General features: G+C 39.4%; 1 protein-coding gene and 2 pseudogenes across 1 annotated transcript; 2 read left to right on the forward strand and 1 right to left on the reverse strand.

Annotated features, from left to right (window-relative positions):
* Positions 1-3,372: 3,372 nt before the first annotated feature.
* On the forward strand, positions 3,373-4,268 carry LOC128780835 (olfactory receptor 5AP2-like; annotated as a pseudogene).
* Positions 4,269-12,378: 8,110 nt separating this feature from the next.
* Positions 12,379-15,499, forward strand: LOC112302691 (olfactory receptor 8U9). The gene is made up of 3 exons (XM_053925208.2): positions 12,379-12,524; positions 13,456-13,565; positions 13,670-15,499. Exon 3 carries the CDS (start codon positions 14,095-14,097, stop codon positions 15,031-15,033), a length of 939 nt encoding a protein of 312 aa, XP_053781183.1. The 5' UTR covers positions 12,379-12,524; positions 13,456-13,565; positions 13,670-14,094; the 3' UTR covers positions 15,034-15,499.
* A 3,247-nt stretch (positions 15,500-18,746) lies between these two features.
* On the reverse strand, positions 18,747-19,665 carry LOC112302706 (olfactory receptor 5L1-like; annotated as a pseudogene).
* Between the last annotated feature and the right edge of the window lie 6,588 nt (positions 19,666-26,253).

Consider the following 26,253-nt stretch of genomic DNA (forward strand, 5'->3'; position numbering starts at 1 on the left):
ATGCAGGTGCTGGAACCAGAGGGAGTTTCCTCTCAGTTACACCTTGAGTGGAAGTCACTTCCACCCCCCTGGCTCAAACCTTGGCCACAGCTATTGAACATATCTATGAAACCAGTTAAAGGTTATAGATATGTTAAATGACCATGCCAGAGGTTACCTGCACAGCTGTTGCTGTACAAAACAACTCTGAATGGCCCTGCTCCACGTGTCCCTTCCCCCAGCTCAGGCTTGTGGGGGTGAGGACATCCTATATATATTTTTCTAGTATTTTCTGGACACCTTGAGTTCTGGACCTCATTACAGATCCCTATGTGGGGCCACCCTGTTGGCTGCACCCTGATACACTCACATGTAACAGCTTGGGGGAATCTCATATACATAGAACTAAATGAAAGGATACAGACATGAAGGGATAAAAGCAGAAGACTGTAATTCCATACACTTTATAAAAACATACACAACTATTTGCCATTTTGGCATCGATTGTGTTACGGTCCACAAACAGTCTCTGAAAGGCTACTTTTCAGATTTTTGTTCAGGGTTTGGATGCAGGCACATTTGAACTTTCAAAAACGTACATTTTAAAATACACATATTCATATCGTTAAAAAGTTTTCCAAAAACCAAAGACTACTTACTATCAGATTGTAGGCAATGCTCTGATTTCTGTTTTAGATTTCTCTAATTTCTATCTTTATTGGACTGAAAGAATATGTGAAACCTATTAGAGATTTTAAATCACTAACAGTTTGTTTATACACACATTTTCACAATGTTATTGTAAAATTAACAAAGCGTACGACTTCCATATAAGCCATTTCATTAAATGATTGTCTTTTGTCACCAGAAAGTGCTACCTCACTGATAAATCAGAGGTATTTTTAGCAGCCTTCAGAAACTACTTTCCTTCTTCCTGACCCAGGAAGCCTTACTGAACTGGTTTTCCTTGGTGGCTTTGTCAAGCTCTGCACTTTGTGATAGAGACCCAGGCCTCAGGGCCAAACATCCATTATCTGGAAGGAGGAGATTGTGAGTAGACTGTTCTCTCTGCAGCACTGGGTGTGGGGCACCTGGGATCTCAGGAAAGCCCTGTAGACATAGAAATCTTTTCTCTCTTATTTTCTCTGAAGTCTTAAATTGTGTTGTGAATCTTCCCCGCTCCACCCATAGTTAAAGAAAGCCATTGTATTAGAACATAAAACCTTTGGGAATGAATTTAAATTATCTACTTTTTGACAATATATTGCTCTCCATACTCTGGATGTCTTGGGGAATGGGAGTTACATTACAGGGGCTCCCAGTTTATGAAGATCACCTTTAGATCCTGCTTGAAGGGTGTGTCCCCTGAGGCAGCTGGCATCCCTGGAGACAAGAAGCACCTGAGGGGAAAATGAGGGTGGGGAGGAATCTGAAGAAGGTGACCAAGGAGGACTCTGCGTCCTCCACACACACCCCAGGGAAATAAGACAATGGTAGTGGAGCTCTTTGGTCCCACAGGTACAGCACTCTCTTGTGGTTACCTGGTGGAAAAATACTTAGGTGGTTTTTCAACACACCAAACATTTCTTTTAAGTCTATAGTTCTTTCTCAATATACCCTGCCTGTACAAAAATAACACATGATAAAACATATAATTAATTGTATCTGTCACGTATTCCTGAGAGGCCCTGTTAAAGGCCCAGTGAGCAGACATGGAGAAGGTGATTTAATGCAGCTCAGTGGGGAGGCAGGGCTGAGCCCTCCTGCAGACAGACTGGGTGGAGCACGGAAGTCAGTGCACCTGGACTTGCTGTTCCTCTGATGTCTGTATCAGATTTCTCTAATTTTTTATCGTCTTTGGACTGAATGTATGCTAGGAAATCTATGAAGGGTATGTAATGTTATACAAAATTTTAATTACTTTTATCAATCTTATTATTTTAACCACATATACATAAATGGCAGGAAATACAATGAAATGCAAGCATGGATTGTGGAAGTGGGAGTATATTTTATTTTTAATCTCTTACCAGTACTTTGTATATTTTAAAAGAAATATTTCCTTTTATAATGCAAAGCATTTTTTAAAGATGTGTCTTTAGGAACAGATATTCAAATGAGTTTATGCCAAGGATTTGGAGAAATACACATGGAAACTACATCATTAATCTCATTTTCTTTTTCTGTTCTTCTATCTTCCATTCCACTGTCACTATATTTTCACAGAACAGAAGGGGTCATATATGACACACATGACATAATTGATTGGGTAAATTGGAACAGTGGCCCTTAGAACATAATTGGCCTCCCAAAGACCAATTCTTTTAATGCAAAGAGGGTCAGATTTCATAGCTACTTAAGGAAAATAGGAATCAAAGAAAACAATAAGCAATATATCAAATTTTAGGGAAATGGAGACATAGTTCAACATGAATTCTCTCTGAATTTACTGGGCTGTGAACAGATGAGGACTTTTATCCTGTGACTGACACATCTGTTCTGTTGGTGAATACATTGTGTGGATTCTAGTTGGTTACAGGAAAGTGACTCACACAGAAATACATCAACCCTTTCTTACCTCTCTGTCACCCCTGAGACCAGAGAGCCTGGAGTCAGGTCCCACGCACTCTGCAGAAGCTCTGCTGAACAGCAGCTGCTGTCAGAGGGAGCACAGTGAGCCCAGGCCTATTCCAGTCTAACTCTCACCCATGGGGACCCTCCAGCCTCTTCCCAAGCACCACCACCCTCCTGCTCCAGGGGGTCCTGAATCACAGACTATCTCTTTCCCTGGCTGTGGAGACTTGAAAGGACATGAAGGGTGAGCAGGGAATAGGGGAATGTTCTATCCAGACACCACCATGTCTCTGCCCGTCCACAATTCTAACAGTGAAGGAAAATAAAACAACATATTCACTCTTTGTACCTCTCAACTAACTATGTTTCTCAATTACAGGATATAACACAGGCTCCACAATACTGAAAAACAGCAATAATCTTATCAGAAGAGTGGGTAACTGAAACAACTAATTCAAGAACTATTGCCTCAGCTATGAGAACATCAATTTCCTAATCTCTAAGAAAGGAGTTAGAAAAATTACCATAAATACTACATAGGTTGGTATGGAAATAGCATGATTTAATGAAAAAGTATGCCACAAACTTGGTATAATGCTATGTAAATGAAAGAGATATGATCATTAACCTGTATTGAGTTACATTATATAGCATGTATTTCCAAAGAGTCAGATTTCCTCATGGAGTTCTAGCATTGTTTACTTGTTTTCCTAATGACTGAGAAATAGAGAGAATCAGCAATTTAACTGATAATATAGATGATGTTAACACTGCACATCCATTTCCTTCCTCCACAACCAGGGATTGCCAACCTGAGTGATGGCTGTTGAGAAATGCACCGTGTTCACAGACTTCATACTCTTAGGACTCTCTGGCAGGTGGGATGTGCAGCAGGGGCTCTTTGTGCTCTTCCTGCTGGTTTATGGCATCACTGTGGTCGCCAACCTAGGGATGATCCTGCTGATCAGCATGGACCCCCGGCTCCACACGCCCATGTATTATTTCCTGAGCAATCTGTCTTTCTGTGATGTCTGCTACTCCTCCTCTGTCTCCCCCAAGATGCTGGCTGATTTCTTATCTGAACAAAAGAAGATCTCATATAGTTTATGTGCGGTTCAGACGTTCTGTTTTGGTGCCTTTGCAGATGTGGATTGTGTCATGCTGTCTTTCATGGCCTATGACCGTTACGTAGCCATTTGTAATCCCCTTCTGTATACAGTGACCATGTCCAGAAGAGTCTGTGCCCAGCTAGTGGCCATTGTGTACATCCAAAGTCTGCTGTACTCTGCAATCTTTACCTATTGCACAATTCGATTGTCATTCTGCAAGTCCAATACCATCAATCACTTTTTATGTGACTTCCCACCCTTACTAGCCATCTCCACCTGAGACACAACCATGAATGAGATAGTGATATTCACCTACAGTAGCTGTGTTCTGGGGTTCATTATTGTCACTGTCCTCCTCTCCTACAGCTACATCATAACCACCATCCTTCACATGAAATCAGCTGAGAGCAGACTCAAAGCCTTCTCTACCTGTGCTCCCACTTAACCGCTATGTTTTATGGGACACTCCTGTTCATGTATATCCGACCCAGCTCCAGTTACTCCATGCACACGGACAAAGTGGCCTCTGTTTTCTACACAGTTGTCATCCCCATGTTAAACCCACTCATCTACAGTTTGAGGAATAAGGATGTGAAAGGTGCCTGAAAAAAGTAGTCGGCAATAAATTATGTTCTGACTTAAGCCATGTTTTCACCCAAAGTGTTTATTTGAAGATTCTGACAGCTATAGTTCAGGTATTTGATATACATTATTATGTGTTCACCAGAGCCTAATGATAAGTATTTTTCACTGCTTATCATTGCTTCTAAATTAAACATAGGGAACAGTCATTATCGTTCTTAATCTTCTCCCCAAGCTAAGGGAGACTAGTAATAGATAAACTTCACTGTGTTTCAAAGAGGATTTTATCCCTCCCTTCTCCATTCATAGGTAAGTCCCAGTGAGACATCATGGGCTGAGAACCCCTCTGCCCATGTCAAATCAACTCAACCTCCCAAGGGTCCATTTTTTTAAAGAATGGTTGTAATAAACTTGCTCATTCAGGGGGAGTTTATGGGATAAAATGGGTTTGTTTGTCTCATTCCTATGTAATTGTCTCTCTCTATAAATATTGCACCATAACACCTACAAATATAAGTAGTAAATAAATAAATAAGAACTTTAAAAACACTCTGGCCCTAACTGAAAGTTTCATTCCTGCATGACCTTTCCCATTTTTGTTCACAAATGTTTCTACCTGACTACTGACCACGCCCCGTTCCAGGTTGTTATTTGTTGAATCAATGAATGAGTGTCCTCTGCAAACTGAAACAATAAAGAGCCTTTGTAAATTTTTTTAAAAATACTGAGCTCCCTTTATTTTACTTTATTCTATGCTAGTATGTTCGTCTTAGACCAAGTTCATCAGTGCCCCTTGTCTTTCAGCCAATGCTGAATAAGTTTCAGGGACAGGGATCACATATAGAGAACTTCATGAAACCTCTATTTCTCATCATTCTGCCCCAAATTTATTAACAAATATCCAAAGGATCAGGAGCTGTAGATTCATATTGCACCTCAGAGTATGCACATCAGCCTATGGATTTCCCCTCTTGCCCTCACCGTGGAGAACAGACATGACCCCATTGATACAGGTACAGAAATGCAGGGATGGAAGTTGGGCTTAATAACAGCAGGACCTCCTCAAGGTCACTGGAGAAGAAATCTGCATCTAGTAGTTCTCAGAGCTGCACACTAATTAAAACAAAATTTATAAAATGAATTGCCCAATTGACACAGGGTAAATTGTAAAGGCATAGTTATAAACAAAAATATGTGTTCAATGGAAAAATAAGGAAAAATAGTAGTATTTGTAATAATTTACCTTTGCTATCTCTATATCTGTGAAATAAACTGCAACGATATTTTACACACAACTTTAATAGTGGTCATCTCTGAGTATGTCATCACTATTCCAATAACTTAATTAAATTAATTGTTTGTGTTGTTTTCCTTGCACTCAACTAACAATTACCAGCTATGAAAAACAAAACACAATTTCAGACTCTAATGAGTGCTTATTTTATGTTATGTTGTTGTCAGGAAGTGAACGAGGAGACTCTCTCTTCTGGGTCCAGAAGGACAGAGCACTGGGTGACAGAAAACTTCCCATCCAGGTCCCCATCCCCAGTGTTATCTCCCCTGCAGTGTATGAGAAGTGCTGAGAGTCACGTGCTTCCGAGCACGATAAGAAGAAAACAGTACATTAAACGCCTGCAATTTTCAGCAGGTAACTTGACTTCAATTACTGCTTGGAGAGAGTTTTAAGACAAAAATATTTTATTACTCTTAACTATTTTGTTTTATAATACCAAATAATTTCATTGTTATTTATAGAATATTTAACACATCAGGACCTCTCAATCTTTGTCCAAACCCCTTCCACTGTCAATTATTTTATTAAAAACATACTAAATGTATTCATATCTATAAAAATGAAATCTCTTTATGTTGGATAAATTTGGATAAGATGGTCCTGATTCACATATATGTTTAGGGAAAAATATTCCATTTTTTTAATATATTTTTTTAAAGATACTGAAATAATAGCTTTTACATGTACTCAGCAAGTGGCATTTTTGTTCCTCTTTATGTCTTACTTTCATATTCAGGGAATGATGAAATGGGAAAGAGATTAAGATAAGAACTGAACTTTGAAGTGAGACATTCCTGAATTCAACTCTGTTCAAATCCTCTCCTGTCCCCAGAAAATTCAATAAAAAGAAAAAAAAGGAGAAAAAAATCCTTTTCTCCTTAGCTGTGTAACCTTAGAGTACTTACCTCTTTTAAACCTAGTTTCCTCATCTCTTTCTGATGGGCTTATTATATACATTATGAGGGGAAATATATATAAAAACAGACATTTATGATTGTTGAAAAGAGTTTCTAAGATCATACAGAGCCAACCATCTGCTCATCAGGAGCTAAAGCCCTGGTGCTGAAAGAAGAGACCGTGTCCTTCCTGGCCTCGTGTCAGGAAGGGGAGTCTCCAGGCTCCACCCTCATCTGCAGTGGAGCCTGCTCACCCCACGGTCAGACTCCTGTGTGTGCCCTGCCTCAGCTAGTGTGGGGCTCTCTGCAACCCACCTCAGAACTTGTCTTTCCTGACCCTGACTTCACTCTTCGAGCTGAGTAGAGGTTTCCTCATAGACACCTCTGCTGGCCACTCCATTCCCATGTGTAGGCCAAATCCCTGGACCCACTCTACTAGTCTAATCCCAGACCCCACACTGCCAAGAAAGGAGCTCAGATCATTAATCCCAGTGGACCTCACTTCATGGTGTTCTGTTTGTCCCCATCCCAAGGACTGTGGTTGTAATGAAACTGTTAGCTACAAAGGAACCAATATTTATCTATTACAATGAACTCAGGTACTCTGGACATTTTCTGCTCAGGATTTAGAAAAAAACATCTGATTCTCATCACTCATAAGTCACCATTCCATTCTTCTCTATTGAAAACTCACTTTGGCCAGAGCCCAACCTCACCACTGATCCACACACACAAGTCCCTGTTTGGAAAGTTAGCTTCCATTGCATTAAAGGGTACTGTAACCTAGATTATAACCCAACATACATGTTCACTATCAGAAGGCTTTCCTCACTACTCCAGCCTCTCTCCCTCTACACAAACTCACCCAATGTGTGCCAGGTCTGTCCGGAAAGTGTCCAGCCATGGACTATGAAAAATAGAGACACTTACTGAAGAAGACACAAGATACAAGAAACACTGTACATACGACAGTGACGTCTCAATTCCCTTCGAAGCAGGCACCTTAGGACCTCACACAGTTCTCCCAATGGCCATTATCTGCCCTCTCATACTTTCCTGAATCTCTTTGAGGGTCTGTAATCTCTTCCATTTCAAACGATTTTAGTTTTGGGAAAATCCGTAAATCGCAGGGCATCAAATCAGGGCTGGAGGGGTCAGATGTTTAGTCAAACAACTCTGCATGAGGCACCACATCATCCACGAGGGGCTACATTTTCATGATGCAGCTGCCAATCACTCATTGCCCATAGCTGCAGCCTTCAGAGTCACCTGAACAGTTTACACAGAGGAATGATTAGCTTAACATACAATCTGATGCAGATTCTTTGATCTACTGGCTCAGTCACTTTGAATGTGATGGCCACAAGCACACATGCTCACTCAGTGGCATCTACTGCCCCACTGACTAGTGCAGGGAAGTGGTCATTGTTCAGTCATGTACATTCCAGTCTGGCTCCTTGGCTGACAGGTTACATTGATGTGACACAAACTGTTCATATATTAACAATGGCTAGACTCTTTCCAGACACACTTGATATACTTTCTTTCAACTTACAGTCCTAACTTCAGTAGGGTTTTTTTCCCAGAAGACAACCACACTGTCGTTCCACCATCTGTAGGTTTCTCTTCCTATGTCTGGCTCCTGAGCATAGTCTCCTTCAGTAATGTGTGTAATCAATCAGTGTTACACGTCAAATCCTTAACTAGAGTTCTTTATTTCCACTCACATTAATATCTCGAAACACAAGCACTACCACAGGTGACAGTTAGTATCTATGTATAGTAATTCAAACACATAGCTCCATAGTGGTGAAAATCTGGTTAGCAATATTCGTTAAATCAAAACTGAAATAATTCTCATGTTATATATATGTGTGTGGCTCCACATGAAGAGGCAGCATACTCAACTGAGCTTGAAATCTTCTGTAGAAACACGCTGTGAACTGTGTTGTCAATGACAAAAATATTCAGTCAGAGTGTCCCTCCCATCGCACTCTACCTGTGACCTTCAAGAAACCACTCTTTCTCTTTGGTCCTCAGGTTCCACTCTGTCAAATGAGGGGCTTACACTGAATAATCTTAATTCTTATTCAAGTCACTGCATCCTGGATTATAGTAACATGAGTCTGTCAGTGCTCGTACCCGCTGGGCATGATTGAGACAATGGCAGATGGCAGGGAACACACTCATACCAGGGGAATGCATTACAGCTGTGGGCCAGTCAGACCTGAACTGGAAGTGGCAGTGACGGCAGACAGACAGAGAGTTTGGGATGTGGGAGCCCCACTACCACCAAGCTGGTCCCCTTAACAGGCCTTCAATTCTGAATTTGCACTATGACACACACTTTATAAAAGTGAATATTCAACTTTCTTAGCTGTCAGGAATATCAAATACTCCATATGATGGCTGCAATGAAAGGACAAGATCCTCTTAGTTACTGGTGAGGATGTTCAACAAGGGACTCACACAAGGGCAGTGTGTTACTGCCAGGTGGATTGGCAGACTTCATAGAAAACTGTGTGATAATATTTACTAAATATAAATTTCACATACACACCCACACACATTTTCAACTCCTGGTTTTATATACAAGATAAATGGGTGTTTGTGTCTACCAAAGGGTATTACAAGAGTTTTCACACTAAAATTAGTAATAATTACAAAAGAGAAAACAACTCCACTGCCTACCATGCTCATTAAACTAGATCAAAAAGTAACAATATACTTGTACAAAACTATGCTGTACACCAATCGGATCCATCTTTGCAACTGAACACAACAACGTGAACAAGTGTGTAACTGACTACAGCAGCACATGCTTTAGGTGTCTGCTTGTGCTCAGTTCCAAATTAATCTTCCATGATAATAACCAATAATGTAGTTATTCCTTTTCTTGAAGACACTAGTGACTTCAGAGGATTTCTGGTGCCCTGACGGATGGGGCTCATTTTGTTGGGTGTCATCTGCAAAGTGAAAGGTTGCCAGTTTGATTCCCAGTCAGGGCACAGACACAGGTTTCAGGTTCATTCTCTGTCGGGGCTTCTACAAGAGGCAACCAACTGCTGTTTCCCTCTCACAACATGTTTCTCTCCTTTTTTTTCTCCCTCCTGTCCCCTCTCTCTAAACACAAATCAATAAAATCTTTTTTAAAAAGAATATCGTCGAGTAGAAGCCTTTGGTGATGCTGGTAGTGTTCTGGTCCTGGTTACTAGGGTATTTATTTTAAATTTATCTTGCTTTATACTTATAATTTAAGTAATATCATGTACATTACATATCAAAAAGGTTCTCCAAAAAACAAATCAATGTATGCACCATTAGATTATAAGAAACTTCAGAAATTTATTAGTATAAAATGCTAATTTTGAGTCTGCCTTGGGTACAATAAAGTTCAGCATATTTTTGTAAAATAATGGAGCAACTTTTAAGGAATATTTCTGTGAAAATGTGTCTCTTTGCTTATAAATGATTACTGTATTTTTTAAGAAAATATGTCCTATTCAAAATATGAACATTCTTTTTTATTTTTGTTCAAATACAGTTGTTTCTATTTTCAACCCACAACTCCCTCCCAGTCTACCCATCACCTCTCCCCACCCTCGATCCTACCCTCTTTGGCTCTGCCCATGTATTCTTCATATATGTTCATTGGTGACCACTCCCCAATTTCCCCCTTATTCCTCTCCTCCCTCCCCTTTTAGTGACAGTTTTTTCTCTATTTCAATGTCTCTGGTTATATTTTGCTTGTTTGTCTGTATTGTTGATTATGTCCCACTTGCAGGTGACATCATCTGGTATTTGTTTTTCACTGGCTGGCTTATTTCACGTAGCATAATGCTCTCCAGATCCATCCATGCTGTCATGAAGAGTAGGAGCTCCTTCTTTCTTTCCGCTGCATAGTATTCCATTGGGTAAATGTACTATGCTTTTTTGATCCATTCATTTACTGATAGGCACTTATGATGCTTCTGAAACTTGGCTTATGTAAATTGTACTGCTAGGAACATTGGGGTGCATAGCTTCTTTTGGATTGGTCTTTCAGGATTCTTATGGCATAACCCCAGCAGTGGAATTGTCAGGTCAAAAGTCAGTTCCATTTTTTACTTTTGTGAGGAAATTCCATGGTGTTTTCCAGAGTGGCTGCACCAGTCTGCATTCCCACCAACAGTGCACTAGCATTTCCTTTCTCCACAACCTCACCAGCACTTGTTTGTTGATTGGTTATGGTGGCCATTCTCACTGGTGTGGAGTGGTATCTTGTGGTTTTAATTTGCATCTCTCTAATGGCTAGCATCCTTTCATGTGTCTCTGGGCCCTCTGTATGTCCTGTTTGGAGAATTATCTCTTCAGGTCCTTTGCCCATTTTTTAATTAGGTTCTTTGTCTTCTTCAAGTAGACTCTTCTGAATTCTTTATATATTTTCGAGATCAATCCTATGTCTGAGGTATCATTTGTAAATATATCTTCCCATGCGGTAGGTTCCCTTTTCATTTTGCTGATATTTTCTTTAGCCATGCAGAAGCTTTTTATTTCAATTAAGTCATATTTGTTTATTCTTTCCTGTATGTCACTTGCTCTAGGGAAGATGTAGGTAAAAATATTGCTGCATGGAATATCTGAGATTTCCTGCCTATATTTTCCTCTAGGACTTTTAATGTGCTTTCACTTCTAATATTCTTTCCAGGAACAAGGAGACTAGTGAACCCTGTTCCCCTTGGTGCCATTACCAAGCATAAATTCCCAGAAATGGAATTGCGGGGTCATACACCAGTTTTATTTTTACTTAGTTAAAAAATACTCCATACTGCTTTCTACCGTGGCTGCACCAATCTCCAAGCGCACCAATAGTGCATGAGATATCCCTCTTCTCCACACCAAAAAATACAAATGATTGTAAGAAAATAGTACAAACAACTATATGTTAACAAATTGGACAATCAGGACAAAATAGATAAGTTCCTAGAAACATACAATCTTGCAACACTGAATCAGAAAGAATCAGAGAATCTGAATAGACAGGTTACAACTAGGGAAATTGAAGAAGTAACCAAAAAACTCCCAACAAACAAAAGTCCTGAACCAGATGGCTTCACAGGTGAATTTTACCAAACATTCAAAAGACACCTTTTTGAGCAACTTTTATGAGTTTAATGAAAATTTGTAAAAAGCTCTACTTTACTTCTTACCTCTGGGTTTCAATTTCTGTATCAAATAATGAGTTTATTAGAAACAACTCAGGATGTATGTATCAAAACATATATCATAATATATGGTGATTACTACACAATATAAAATATCTCACTCTGTTAAAAAGACCAAAATTGACTTTATTTACTGTCATATTTATATGCTCTTAAAGTCCATTTCTTAGAATTTATTTTAAAGAAGAACCTAGCTATGATAAATTATATATGTATAATTATACATACCAAAATTATATGGTATAAAGATTCTTTGTAAACCTAGAGGATATTAGCAAAAGAAGAATGAAAAAATTAATGTAAAAAAGGCTGCATTGTCATTTTTCAGAATAACTATTTGCGTATGAACTATATTTATCCTGCTGTAATTTTTGTTTCAATATTAAAAATCCCATAATAGACAACAAAATTTGCTTTTCCCTAAGCCCTATGATTATAGTCATTTTTGTCTGTATTTACAGAAATCTTTATTTTGTAAAAATATTTAATGAGAGTCTTTGTATACATGTGTCTTTTTGTGTAACTTGAGTAGTTGTTTCTGATAATTATGAGATGGAAACAACATACTTGGATAAGTTTGGTGAGCTGGATGCAAAGAGCCCTGAATATACTCATTTTACTATTGATAAGTAAGTACAATATTAGGCAATAGGAAGGGAGGGACAAAAGCAACATTTTCAAAAGGTCCATGTTTCTTTCTCAATCACCAGCCCATAGGGAATAACACATGACACAACATCTTGTTATACCTGTCCCTTGTTCCTGAGAGACCAGCACCCAGGTCCAGACACAGCCAGGGTGATATAAGCCAGGTCACCAAGGGGACAGTGCTGAACCCTCTGGCAGACAGAAAGCAGGTAACAAAGAAGTCTGGGATCTGGAACAGGTAGAGGATTTTATTGTGGTTTTCTCATTTCTATTTTAGATTTCTTTAGGTTTTTTATCTTTATTTGACATAAGGCATGTTATAAAACTAATGGAGGATAAAAAATAGTATACAAACTTTTCCTTACTTTTATGAATCTCATTATTTTAAAGACATTCATAAATGGCAAGGAAGAATAAAATGTGAATATTACTTAAGAAAGTGGTTGGACATTTTTTGGTTTTACCCTCTTACCTGTACTTTTCATAATTTATAAATATTTTTGGTTGGAAATGAAGTTTTTTTTAAAAAAAACGTGCCTCTACAAGCACAGATAACTAGATGAGTCCAGACCAAGAATTTTGGAGACCTGCATGTGGATAATACATCATTATTCACATGTAATTCTTTGTCTATTCTACATTCTGCTCCATTTTCTCATATTCCCACAGAATAGAAGAAGTCACGTATTATGTTATATATGATATGCCTGGTTTGTGTAGAATATAACAGTAGGACATAGAATTTTATTGACGTTCCAAGGACCAAATCTTTTTAACCAAAGGAAAGCAGATTTCAGAGATTCTCAAGAGGAGCGGGTCAAGAGCACAGTCAAGCAATGTTACAATGTGTAGGGAGTTGGATGGGGTCCAGTTCAGATGGAAGTTTCTCTGAGGTTATGGGACTGTGGACACATGAGACATTACCTTGTATCCTGCACATCTGATCTTTTAGTGAATAGATTAAGTGGGTTCAGGCAGATTAGAGTGGAGGGTCTCACACAGCAATCCACACTTGCCTCTGGGTCACCTGTGCTACCCAGATGCCTACTCTCAGGTCCCAACACACCTCCCTGAGCAGTCATGTCAGAGGGAGCACGGTTAGCCCTACATGTTCCAGCCAGTGCCCTCTAACCCACCATCCACAGAGACCCCTCCAATTTCTCCTCTAGCGAATGCTCCCTGCTCTGGGAGTCCTGGATCACAGACTACCTTCATCCCTTGGTGACTGAGGCTGGACAGGACAAGGGGACAAGGGGAAAGTGGGCACTCGATACTTCAAGTAAGTAGCCGTGATCTCCCTGCTTTACAGTATTGGATAATGAGGTGAGAAAGAAATATTTTTGTTACCTGCACCTCTCACTTCAATATGCATTTTTATTTCAGAATATGACAAGACTTACACTACATCAGGAACAGAAACAACCTTGTAATACGATGTGGGTTTTCTGGACCAAATACTTCTAAGAACAAATTGCTTGACTCTGATGATATCAATCTCTTAATGTACAAGATGGAAAAACATGACATAGTTTGGTATGGAAATAAAATGGTTTAATTTGGATCAAAGTGTGTGACATATTGTATATACTGCAATGCAAATGTAAGCTATTTATTGTCATTTTTACAATTTATGTAATATTGGACACATTGCAGAGTCACTTTACTTAAAGAGAATATACATTGCTGAGCTCTTTTCCTAATGGCTGACAAATAGAAAGAACCAGCAGTTTAACTGCTAAGACATTAAGATGCTTTTGCCCTCCACTTGCATTTCCTTCCTCCACAACCAGGGATTGCCAACCTGAGTGATGGCTGTTGAGAACTGCACCGTGTTCACAGACTTCATACTCTTAGGACTCTCTGGCAGGCGGGATGTGCAGCAGGGGCTCTTTGTGCTCTTCCTGCTGGTTTATGGCATCACTGTGGTCGCCAACCTAGGGATGATCCTGCTGATCAGCATGGATGCGCGGCTCCACACGCCCATGTATTATTTCCTGAGCAATCTGTCTTTCTGTGATATCTGCTACTCCTCCTCTGTCTCTCCCAAGATGCTGGCTGATTTCTTATCTCAGCAGAAGAAGATCTCATATAATTTATGTGTGGCTCAAATGTTCTTTTTTGGTGCCTTTGCAGCTGTGGAATGTATCATGCTGTCCATCATGGCGTATGACCGTTACGTAGCCATTTGTAATCCCCTTCTGTATACAGTGACCATGTCCAAGAGAGTGTGCCTCCAGCTGGTGGCCACTGCCTACACCACAGGTTTCATGGATATGGCAATCTTTACCTATTTCACAACTCAATTTTCATTCTGCAATTCCAATATCATCAATCACTTTTTCTGTGACTTCCCACCCTTACTATCCATCTCCACCTCAGACACAACCACCTGTAAAATAGCAATGACTGTTTCTTGTAGTTGTGTTGGGGGGTCCAGTGTCATCACTGTCCTCCTCTCCTACAGCTACATCCTAACTACCATCGTTCACATGAAGTCCACTACAGGCAGACGCAAAGCCTTCTCTACCTGTGCCTCCCACTTAACCACTGTGGCTATATTTTATGGGGCAGTCTTTTTCATGTATATCCGACCCAATTTGAGTTACTCAACAGATACAGACAAAGTGGCCTCTGTTTTCTACGCAGTTGTCATCCCCATGTTAAACCCACTCATCTACAGTTTGAGGAATAAGGATGTGAAAGGTGCCCTGAAAAAAGCAATTGGCACTAAATTGTGTACTGGGTGAAAGTGTGGTCAATCACGAAGGTTTTATTTATAGATGTTGACACCTAAAGTTTATGGACATTGGCACAGTTTTCTGTGGTCTCACAAATACTATGCTGGATGTTTCTTTACCCACATTTGTGCCTAAATTGATGTGGAGAATAGTCATTATAAATCTGTATTTCTGTGAATTAAAGAGGAGGAGTAATAGGTTTACTCTACTGTTTTGCAAAGAGGATTTTTGTGTACTACTCTGCTCTATTCATGGGTATATATGTATCTCTATGTATCCCAGAGAGATATGGGCACAGTACCATCTTCCTCCATGTTTAAAGTTCCAGTTTATTAAGCAATGATTTTAATAAAGTTGCTGTGTCTGAAGGGAGTTTTAATGGTTTAAGTTACATTTCATTCTCTTCTTCCTTTGTGCTTGTATCATCCTATAAATTACCCATCATAACACTTAGAAGAAATAAGTAGTAAATGAATGAAAAATAATGAAATAAAATTCTTCTGCTTTAGCTCAAAGTCCCATAAATGCAAGGCTCTTGTCTGTACTGTTCACCAGTATTTATGCTTTTATATTTACAAAGCTCATTGTCAAGTTTGCATTCAAAAACATTTATGCAATGAATGAAGCTGTGTCCCCTGCAAGACAGATATAAAAAGCAGGCTTTGTGTATGAAAAAGAAAATAACTTTGTTTTGTTTTATTCTAGCATGTTCATTTTACACAAAACCCACCTGTATTTCTTCTTTGCCCAAGGCTGGGTAACCATCAGGTACACAGTTCATGTGATGTAGACAACTTCTCAGATCCTCTCTTTCTGATCGCGCTACCCCAGGGGTCAGCAGCATCAGCAGCTCTACATTTATATGGCACATCATGGCCTTTGCATCAGACTGTGGATTTCCCCTCTTGCCCTCGCTCTGGGGAACAGATACCTGCTCTTGACAACTGAACAGAAACTGCAAGAACGGTGCTTGGGGTATAGGACCTTGACCTCCTCTAATAGCTTCTATCCCTTTAATGTATAAAGTGTGCTTAATGTATGTACTTTATCTCCCTTTACAACATGTTCACAGCATTATACTAATTAACTTAAAAAAAAACATGAAATTCCCAATTGATGTAGTTTAAGTTGAAGAGTAATTAACAAAAACTTATGTTAGATGGAGAAAAAAACAAACAACCAAATAGTATTTACATTAGTATTCCAGTTGTAATGCCATAAAATGGTTCTCTGTCAGTCTGTGAAATAAACTGAAACCTTAGTCTAACCACAATTTTAATAGTGGTCATTGCTTAGTGGTTGGATGTTAAGTAATGCTAAAATCTATTTCAATAACTTAAGGTAATTGTACATGATATTTACACTATTACTGAAAAACTATTAATATCGTTATTAAAAAAACCATTCTATAATTTGAAGGTCTCAGAATATTTATTTAATTTTAAGGTTGCCATCCTGTAGAAAAACCTGGAGGCTCTCTCTCCTTCTCCCTTGAGGACAGAGCACTAGATTTTACAAGGCTTCTCATTTAGGTCCTCTTCTCTTTATACACACACACACACACACACACACACCCCTCTCTTTAATGTAAAAAGTGTGCTTAATGTACGTACTTCAAACATCATAAGAATGAAACAGCATGCTTCTAAGATCTGGTTAAATGCCCCATTCTTAAATCACGGGGAACTATCTCCTTTAAGCATTGTACTAATATCATCTGTTACTACATCACCATCTCCAAGATCAGATTGTGAGTGTTCTTAGGTCAAGCACTGAGCATTCCATGTCTATTATCCAAAGCACCTGCATGGTGACAGTGACACAAGATGACAAGACAGACAAATAGATACTGAAATGAAGTATTAGATGACATTTTGCCTCCTGTTAGATGTCACTAAAACAACAATCTCAGGGTATGAGGCTTGGCAATGCACATTCCATCACCCACCAGAAAGTACATGAATGGCTGTGGGCACTGAAGTGATGGATCTGTAAAGACCCACATGACACTTACACTCTAAGTAAAGAGCATTCACCGCAGAACATTCCTCAGATTTGTCCATTTCATCTATCTCTGCTCCAGTTTCCACTTGAACTATACTATGAGCAACAGTACAGTAGAATACATTGTATTTTGTAAAGCATTATCCAAAAACATACATTTTATAAAAGGTCATACTCATGGGGTAGGTCAAAGTGAATGAGAGTTTAAGGGTGATAAAAGGTAATGAAAAAATACATAAAAAATAAACTATTAAAAATACCTTCATGCAAATGAACTACATTAGCAGAAGCAGCTTTTAATGGCTGTTTATTTCTACACTTTGTTGGATATCCACCAGCCTAACCAGAGAAAAATACTTAAATCACACATCTACTGAGTCACTATTCATATAAACTGTATCCTAATGATGGTGAGAACATAGAAAAACATATCTATACCCATATAGATTAGATAGATAGAGTGATAGATTTCAAATACATACACACACACATATATGTAAATTATAAAATGTGTGTGCCAGGGGAATTCAATGTTGTACCATGAAAGAAGAGCAGTTATACTACCCCCCAAAATGCCAGTTTGCCATACTGACTATTTTGAAATACAGTTAAGTTAAGAAAGCTGGTGTCTTGTCACACATGGCAGAAAACAAGAGTTTCTTGGTTCACACATTCTTTGCATTTATTCTGAACTACTGTGACAAAAAAGGTCATGAATCATTTGTAGAAAACATAATGTAGAAATTGACATAAGCACAATGAAACCACAAATAAATTATCAATGGTGCACACAAATCAGGACTGAATGAAGAAGTATGGTTCAGACACATAGAGGAAGGATGAAAAATGCTCATTTCATCAGGAGCAAAAACACAACAAAGAATATAAACAGAGTCTAGAAATCCACCTACAAGTCCCAGTAAGCATTTGATCCACAACTTGCAAAATAATCAGGATGATAAGAAGAAAAAGATAAAATGATAAAAATGGCCAGAGTCAGAAATGCTGACATTGGTAACAATGGTTATTAAATGTAGGTGTACATTTAATATACATATATACACACACACAGACAGAGCAGAGACAGAAACAGAGAAGTAATTAAGTGCCATGAAAATTCCTTAGCTCTTTGCACATGATAATGTCACTTGATTTCCCTAAGATTTCTGTGAAATAATTATCATTAGTGTCTCCATTTTCAGAGATTTCTCTCCAGAGTCCCACAAACATTAGACACTGCAATGACAACAACAAACACATAATAAAGGAAGCAAGAAATGAACAACAGAACATATACGCATACGGGAATCTCATTCTGTGTATAAACTGGCAAAGGTTCATTCTTCGCTGGAAAACAGAGGAATTAGATTTTGACACAAACTATAATTTCCATAATAGATCAGAAAATATGATTGTCAAGATTCTTTATTAACTTTATGAATATTTTAAGTGAAGTTAATGTGTGTCTCAGCAGTCCATTACCCAGGCCCATTTAAAACATCTGAGATTGAACAAAAGCAAAGAAGTAGGTGGCAAACTTTGAAATATGTTCAGCCCTACCCTGCTCAGTAGCAGAGACACAAAGGAAAGTGAATCTGAAGTGCCCACTCATAAAGACTCGTGCTCTGGCTGTGCTGTCCACACCAACACAGAAGCCCACCGTTCAGTCCTCTACCAGCCTCCACTATGGGGCCCCGTGTCTTGCTAGAAAATATTCTCTAGGAAAACATTTTGGAGCTCACCACTCCTGTGAGAGCTTCTTTCACAATTTTGTTCCTTAGACTGTAGATCAGGGGGTTCAGCATGGGAATCACTACAGTGTAGAACACTGCGGCCACCTTGTCAGCATCCTCACTGTTGCCAGAACTGGGCCGGCAGTAAGTGAAAAGGACTGTCCCATGGAAGACAACAATGGCTGTGAGGTGGGAGGCACAGGAAAGGCTTTGCACCCTCTGCAGAGCGCATCCTCAGGATGGTGATGAGAATAAACAAGTAGGAAATGAGGATGACCATAGTGGTGAGGATCTCATTGAAGGAGGCCACAATGTACAGAAACAGTTCATTCACAGTGACATCAGAGCAAGCAAGAGATAAGAGAGGGGGCAGATCACAAAAGAAGTGGTTAATCACATTTGATCTGTAGGTTGGGATCTCAAGAGCTAAACACAAGTGGATCACAGTCCCACCAAGGTAGCAGCTAGAAACCAGCACCATTTGGATTTTCCAGGACATGGTGACCATGTACAGCAGTGGACTACAGATGGCCACAAAGCAGTCATAGGCCATCATGGCCAGCAGGAAGACCTCAGTGATTGCATAAGCACAAAATAAATAGAACTGCACCATGCATCCCAGGAAGGAGATGGTTTTGTCTTTGTTTAAGATATTAGCTAGCATCTTTGGCACAATGATCGTGCAGTAACAGAAATCCACCAAGGACAAGTGGCTGAGGAAATAGTACATGGGAGTGTGAAGTCTAGAGCTTACCTGAATCAGTGCGATCATGCCCAGGTTGCTCATAACCATGACTCCGTAGATCAGAATGAACACCAAGAACAGAAAGACCCTCAGCTCAGGGGCATCTGAGAACCCGAGGAGAATGAACTCCATCACAGCAGTGCAGTTCTCTTCCCCCATTTCCACCAGGTTGGGAAACCAAATGGTAAGTTTTGTGTTTCTTCTAGAAAGAGATAAAAAGGAGAGAATTAACAGGAAAATAATATCAGAAATATATAGTGTTGATATCTATCAAGCAGGGCATGAGAAATGACAGAGATAAAATTGTGATATAACTTAAAATATTGTATCAGTGGGTCCCACTGATCAAAATTGACCTAAACATCACCACAAATGTTAAATAATTTCAATCTTTATCTACCACAATAGATTGATTGATAGATTTAAGTTCAGTGGTTTGATTGGTTCCAAAACAGATTCAATGATATACTTGAAAGATATCAACTCCTGTTCCCTATAAAGAATGTAAATTCTAGTCCACTAAGGGAACACCTACTGTGGTTCTATGAAATATAAACATTTTTTTAGTTGAGTCTATCAGGGACATAAATTTGAAACAGACATAAAATTCTTTATAGCTTCACTTTTGAGGTGACAAATTTTTTAGATTTGTGCCTCATGAAAATCATTTAAATTGGCAATTTTGAAAAGGAAAATTAATATATACATGTAAAGTGATATTTTCATATCAAAAGAACAAACTGGTTTAATTAGTTATAATATTGACCTATGCTAATAAGTTCTTAGGAAGATGGAACTTTTCTACAATTTTTTCTGGAAAGTAATTAGGTCACATATATTGGAAGAGTAAACCCTGATGACAACAAAATTATCATATATTTTAACAAGAAATTAGTAAGATATATTAATTACATTGACAAAATCATGAAACACTACATCCAAAGCAACACTGAAGCATTGTTTGTAACATTAGGGATGGGAAAGTTTAGCTGCCAAAAAGAGAGCAATTGTTACACCCTGGTGCATCATACCTAGGGTAGAAAGTGATCATGCTATTTTAAATTATGTTTTGGAGATGGTTAATTTTTTTAAATATATTTATTGATTACACTATTGCAGTTGTCCCATTTCCCCCCTTCACTCCACTCCATCCTGCCCACCCCCTCCCTCCCACATTCCCCCCGAATAGTTCATGTCCATGGGTCATACTTATAAGTTCTTTGGCTTCTACATTTCCTACACTATTCTTACCCTCCCCCTGTCTATTTTCCACCTATCATCTATGCTACTTATTCAATGTACCTTTCCCCCCCTCTCCCCCTCCCAACTCCCCTATTGACAACCCTCCATGTGATCTCCATCTCTATGGTTCTGTTCCTGTTCTAGTTGTTTGCCTAGTTTGCTTTTGTTTTTGTTTTAGGTGTGGTTGTTAATAACTGTGAGTTTGCTGGCATTTTTACTGTTCATATTTTTTATCTTCTTTTTCTTAGGTAACTCCCTTTAACATTTCATATAATAAGGGCTTGGTGATGATGAACTCCTTTAACTTGACCTTATCTAAGAAGCACTTTATCTTCCCTTCCATTCTAAATGATAGCTTTGCTGGATAGAGCAATCTTGGATGTAGGTCCTTGCCTTTCATGACTTGGAATACTTCTTGCCAGCCCCTTCTTGTGTGTAAGGTCTCTTTGGAGAAATCAGCTGACAGTCTTATGCGAACTCCTTTGTAGGTAACTGTGTTCTTTTCTCTTGCTGCTTCTAAGATTCTCTCCTTCTGTTTCATCTTGGCTAATGTAATTATGATGTGCCTTGGTGTGTTCCTCCTTGGGTCCAGCTTCTTTGGGACTCTCTGAGCTTCCTGGACTTCCTGGAAGTCTATTTCCTTTGCGAGATGAGGGAATTTCTCCTTCATTATTTGTTCAAATAAGTTTTCAATTTTTTGTTTTTCCTCTTCTTCTTCTGGCACCCCTATAATTTGGATGTTGGAACATTTAAAGATGTCCTGGAGGTTCCCAAGCCTCTCCTCTTTTTTCTGAATTCTTGTTTCTTCATTCTTTTCTGGTTGGATGTTTCTTTCTTCCTTCTGGTCCACACTGTTGATTTGAGTCCCATTTTCCTTCCCATCACTATTGGTTCCCTGTACATTTTCCTTTGTCTCTCTTAGCATAGCCTTCATTTTTTCAACCAATTCTGTGAGCTTCTTGATTACCAGTGTTTTGAACTGTGCATCTGATAGGTTGGCTATCTGTTTGTTGCTTAGTTGAATTATTTCTGGAGCTTTGAAGTGTTCTGTCATTTGGGCCATTTTTTTTTTTTGTCTTAGTGCTTCTGTTACTTAAAGGGGTGGAGCTTTAGGTGTTCCCAGGGGTGGGGTAACACTGGTCGCTGTGCTTTGACACTGCACTGTGAGGCTGCGCTGTGACCTGTACGTGGGGGAGGGGCCGAGAGGGAGTAATGGCTCCAGCTTCACTCTCCACCCAATTTCAAACACTCTCTGTGCTACCCACAATCAAATTGGGCCCCTCTGATGCTGGTTCCCGAGTGGGTGGGCTTGTGCACGCTCTAGGCCCCTGTGGCTCTCTCCAACAACCTCTTCTGTGAGTCTGGGAGTTTCTCCTGCTGCTGCCCCAACCCCCACGGGTGTTTTCATTCAGAGGTTTGAGGCTTTATTTCGCCGTGCTGGAGCCCTGGGTTATGCGATCTGCTTCACTCCCCGCTGTTTGTCCAATTTATCTACACGCGAATGTGGGGCCTCGGGGTCTGCTACCCGCCACTCTGCCTGCCGCGTTCTCCGCCATTCTGAGTCTGGCCCTCTCAGTTTATCTGTGCGCGAATGTGGGGCCGTGGGGTCTGCTAGTTGTGGGACTGCCTGCCCCGTTCGTCCCACACTCTGCCAGTCTGGGTCTAGCCATGGCCACGTGAGTCCTCTCCAACCAGGTGCCCGTCTCCACCCCTCCAACCAGTCTGGATGAATGTTTATTTTTTATCTCCTTGGTGTCGGACTTCCTTGCCATTCGATTTTCTGTCTGTTCTGGTTGTGCGAGGAGGCGCAGTGTGTCTACCTACGCCGCCATCTTGGTTCTCCAAGATGGTTAATTTTCTTAAAGAAAGATACATAATAAAAGACTTGAAGTATACAAGTAGATGGAAATGAAGATGTACACGTAGAGGTATATAGACATATGATAGATATTTTATATGTTGTCACTGTATTTTGGCGTGAGTCAAAATGTTAATCCTTTACCCACAGTAAAAAAGGGAGGTAAGTAAAAATTTCCCAGGTTCTTTGAAGTTCTTGGTTGGGAAATTGGTTACATTATACTCATATATTCTTCATAAATTAGATATACCTTTCAGACCTGACCTTAGGGAAAAGGCATAAGGAATTAAAGAATGTGACCCTCTGCCCTCCTTCCTAGAGGACTATTCCCATGACATCATATACATGCACGGAATGAAAATTCAGTGATGGAATTCTGCACTGAAAACAAAACCTGGTATTTTCTCCATAGCTTGAGCTAATATTAAAGTGGAAGCAAATCACCTCCCTAAAGTCATGATTTTCTTATTACTTGGCCAAAAAAACCCAAAAAAACAAAAAAACCCAACACCAAAATCTTGAACTATTTACCCACTCATGAATTAAACCAGAAAAATAAACTTGGAAGAATTTCTTCCTATGTTCTGGGCTGAAAATAAGGAACCAGTTTAAGGTAAACCCAAAATCAATCTAAAAGACTTCATTGAATAAACAGAGATAGTCCTCATGCCCTGACTAACTCTCCATGACCAATTCTCAGGCTCATACAATAATTCAACCCTCAGAATAAGGGTGACAGCAGTATGGTGGTTACCAGAGGCAAGGGGAGTGGGGAGGGGCAGTAGAGGGTAAAGGGGGCCAAGTATATGGTGACAGAAGAAAACCTGACTCTGGGGGCTGGGCACGCAGGGCAATATGCAGAGGATGTGTCGTAGAAATGTGCACTTGAAACCAGTATAACCTTATTAACCAGGGTCACCTCAATACATTGAAAATATGATAAAACTCAGTCTCGTAACATAAAAACAACTCACTCTAGTTCCTCCATGGTCATTAATTTTAGATCCCACAAATTCACACAAAAATTAGTGTGAAATAAAGTGGAAAGAGATGAGAGACAAGGAGAGAGAGAAGGAGTGCAATAGAGAGAGACAGACAGACAGGCAGACAGAGAGAGAGAGAGAGACCACCATTGTTCACTCTGTACCCTTTCATGCACATCAGCGCTTGGTGTTCCAGAAGAAACTGTTCTAATTTCACCATCAACTCTCTCTCAGTAGAAAAAGGAAAAAACATTTGAAAAAGTAAGTGCACAAGAGTATGGTATGTTAAATCACTCTCTAATCAGAAGACAAACCAGATAGTTATATCTTTAAAGTAATTGTTTGCTGGGAAAATGTACTCATTTTAATTTTCAAGTAACCAGAGCTTAGCATTAGCTAACAAACCTGAGTGACAGACGTTCCCTCCCTGGTGCTGAATATGGTAGGATGAGTAGGGTACACAGTTAGAGACTTATACTGTAAGTTAAGCTCCTGGGGAATGGGTCTGTCAAGTTGCACATCAATTATTAATTTATATGGTTAACAAAACATACAGAAATTAAACTTAGACAATGTGTGATGTAACACAAATAATAATTAATCTCTATGGAATATCATCAGAAAAATTATTTTTAAAATTATCTCCATTTGGGAAAAAGCTGTTTAAACCAAACACGCTTTCTAGATTTTGTGGTACATTATAATATTACACCTTGGTGTTATATATGTGGGTCACAGCTTATAATGGCTATAGTAACATGACTATTTCTTATAAATTCTCCTTCTCGTATGATATTATAAAATGTCCTAAATTTCTATATGACAGAATGACTAAAGGTACATCAAAAAATCTTAATACCATAAACGCAATGAACCTACTGGTCAGAAACCATAGAATAGTTCACATTCATTGGGCACTTATGTGTTAGAACCTGTTCTACATACTATGCAACATTAACTCATTTAATTATCAGGATGACCAATCAAGAGAACAATTCTAGGTCTGTGGTACAAAGGAGATAATGGAAGCACAAGCACTGAGCTGTAACTTGAATAAAGTCAAAATAAATCACAGGAAAAGGCCCCATGCTGCTCTGTGGACTTTCTAGCCCTTATGACTTCATGAGGGAAAAGAACACATTCCCAGCCAGTTCTAAGACCACATTTTCTGAATGCATGCCCAATGCCAGAAACCATCACATGGGATCCCTTCAATGACCTGGTCTAGGTGTGCTCTTCTTCTGTCTAATGTCCACATAGGCCACAGTGTTCTATTCGCCTATGTGTACCTCTGAGTGGACACATAAACTCCACAAGGTGTGTTTAAAGTACTAAAGTACTGACAGATCTCAGAGGGGGGTAGGGAGGACAGGAAGGGATTAGCCCAAAAACGTGTATGCAGGTATGTATAACCCATGCACACAGACAGCAATGTGGTGAAGGCCCAGGGTGGGGAGAAGGAGGCTGGTTAGTGAGGGTCAAAGCAGGGGAGATGGGGGACATCTGTAGTCGTATCATCAATAAGAAATAATGACAATGTACTAGGGTTCCCTTTTCTCCACATCCTCTCCAACATTTGTTTGTTGATTTGTTTATGTTGGCCACTCTGACCAGTGTGAAATGGTACCTCATTGTGGTTTTAATTTGCATCTCTCTGATGGCTAATGATGCTGAGCATCTTTTCATATGTCTCTGGGCCCTCTGTATGTCTTCCTTGGAGAAGTGCCTCTTCAAGTCCTTTGCCCATTTTTTAATTGGGTTGTTTTCTTTCTGAAGTAGAGTTGTGTGAGTTCTTTATATATTTTGGAGAACAGACCCTTGTCTGGGGTATCATTGGCAAATATGTTCTACCATACTGTTGATTCGCTTTGTATTTTAATGCTGTTTTCTTTACATTGTTGGTGGGAATGCAGACCGGTGAGGCCACTGTGGAAAACAGTATGGAATTTCCTCAGAAAACTAAAAATGGAACTGCCCTTTGACACAGCAATTCCGCTGCTGGGATTATACCCTAAGAACCCTGAAACACCAACCCAAAAGAACCTGTGCATCCCAATGTTCATAGCAGCACAATTTACAACACCCAATTACTGTAAGCAACCTAAGTGTCCATCAGCAAATGAGTGGATCAAAAAACTATGGTACATTTACACAATGGAATTCTATGCAGCAGAGAGAAAGAAGGAGCTTACACCCTTTGCAACAGCATGGATGGAACTGGAGAGCATTATGCTAAGTGAAAATAGCCAGATGGTGAGGGACAAATACCATATGATATCACCTTTAACTGGAACATAATCAACAAAAGAAAAAAAGCAAACAAAATATAACCAGAGACATTGAAATTAAGAACATTGTAGCAATAGCCAGAGGGGAGTGAGGAGGGGATAGTGGGGAGAGGGGCCTAGAGGAGCTACTATAAAGGACACATGGACAAAACCAAGGGGGAGGGTAGAGGTGGGGGAGGGAGGTGGGACTGGCTGGGGTGGGGTGGAGGGATGGGGAGAAAATGCAGACAATTGAATAAAAATAAATAAATAAATAAATAAATAAATAAATTTTAAAAAGAAATAATAACAAAATGAAATTAAAAAGTAGTCTCAAGTAAATGATCTTTTATGCTCTCAAGTATTATGTTACAATATATATCCCAAAAAGTGATGA

This window comes from Desmodus rotundus, chromosome 5 (assembly GCF_022682495.2).
Source record: "Desmodus rotundus isolate HL8 chromosome 5, HLdesRot8A.1, whole genome shotgun sequence".
Taxonomy (NCBI): Eukaryota; Metazoa; Chordata; class Mammalia; order Chiroptera; family Phyllostomidae; genus Desmodus; species Desmodus rotundus.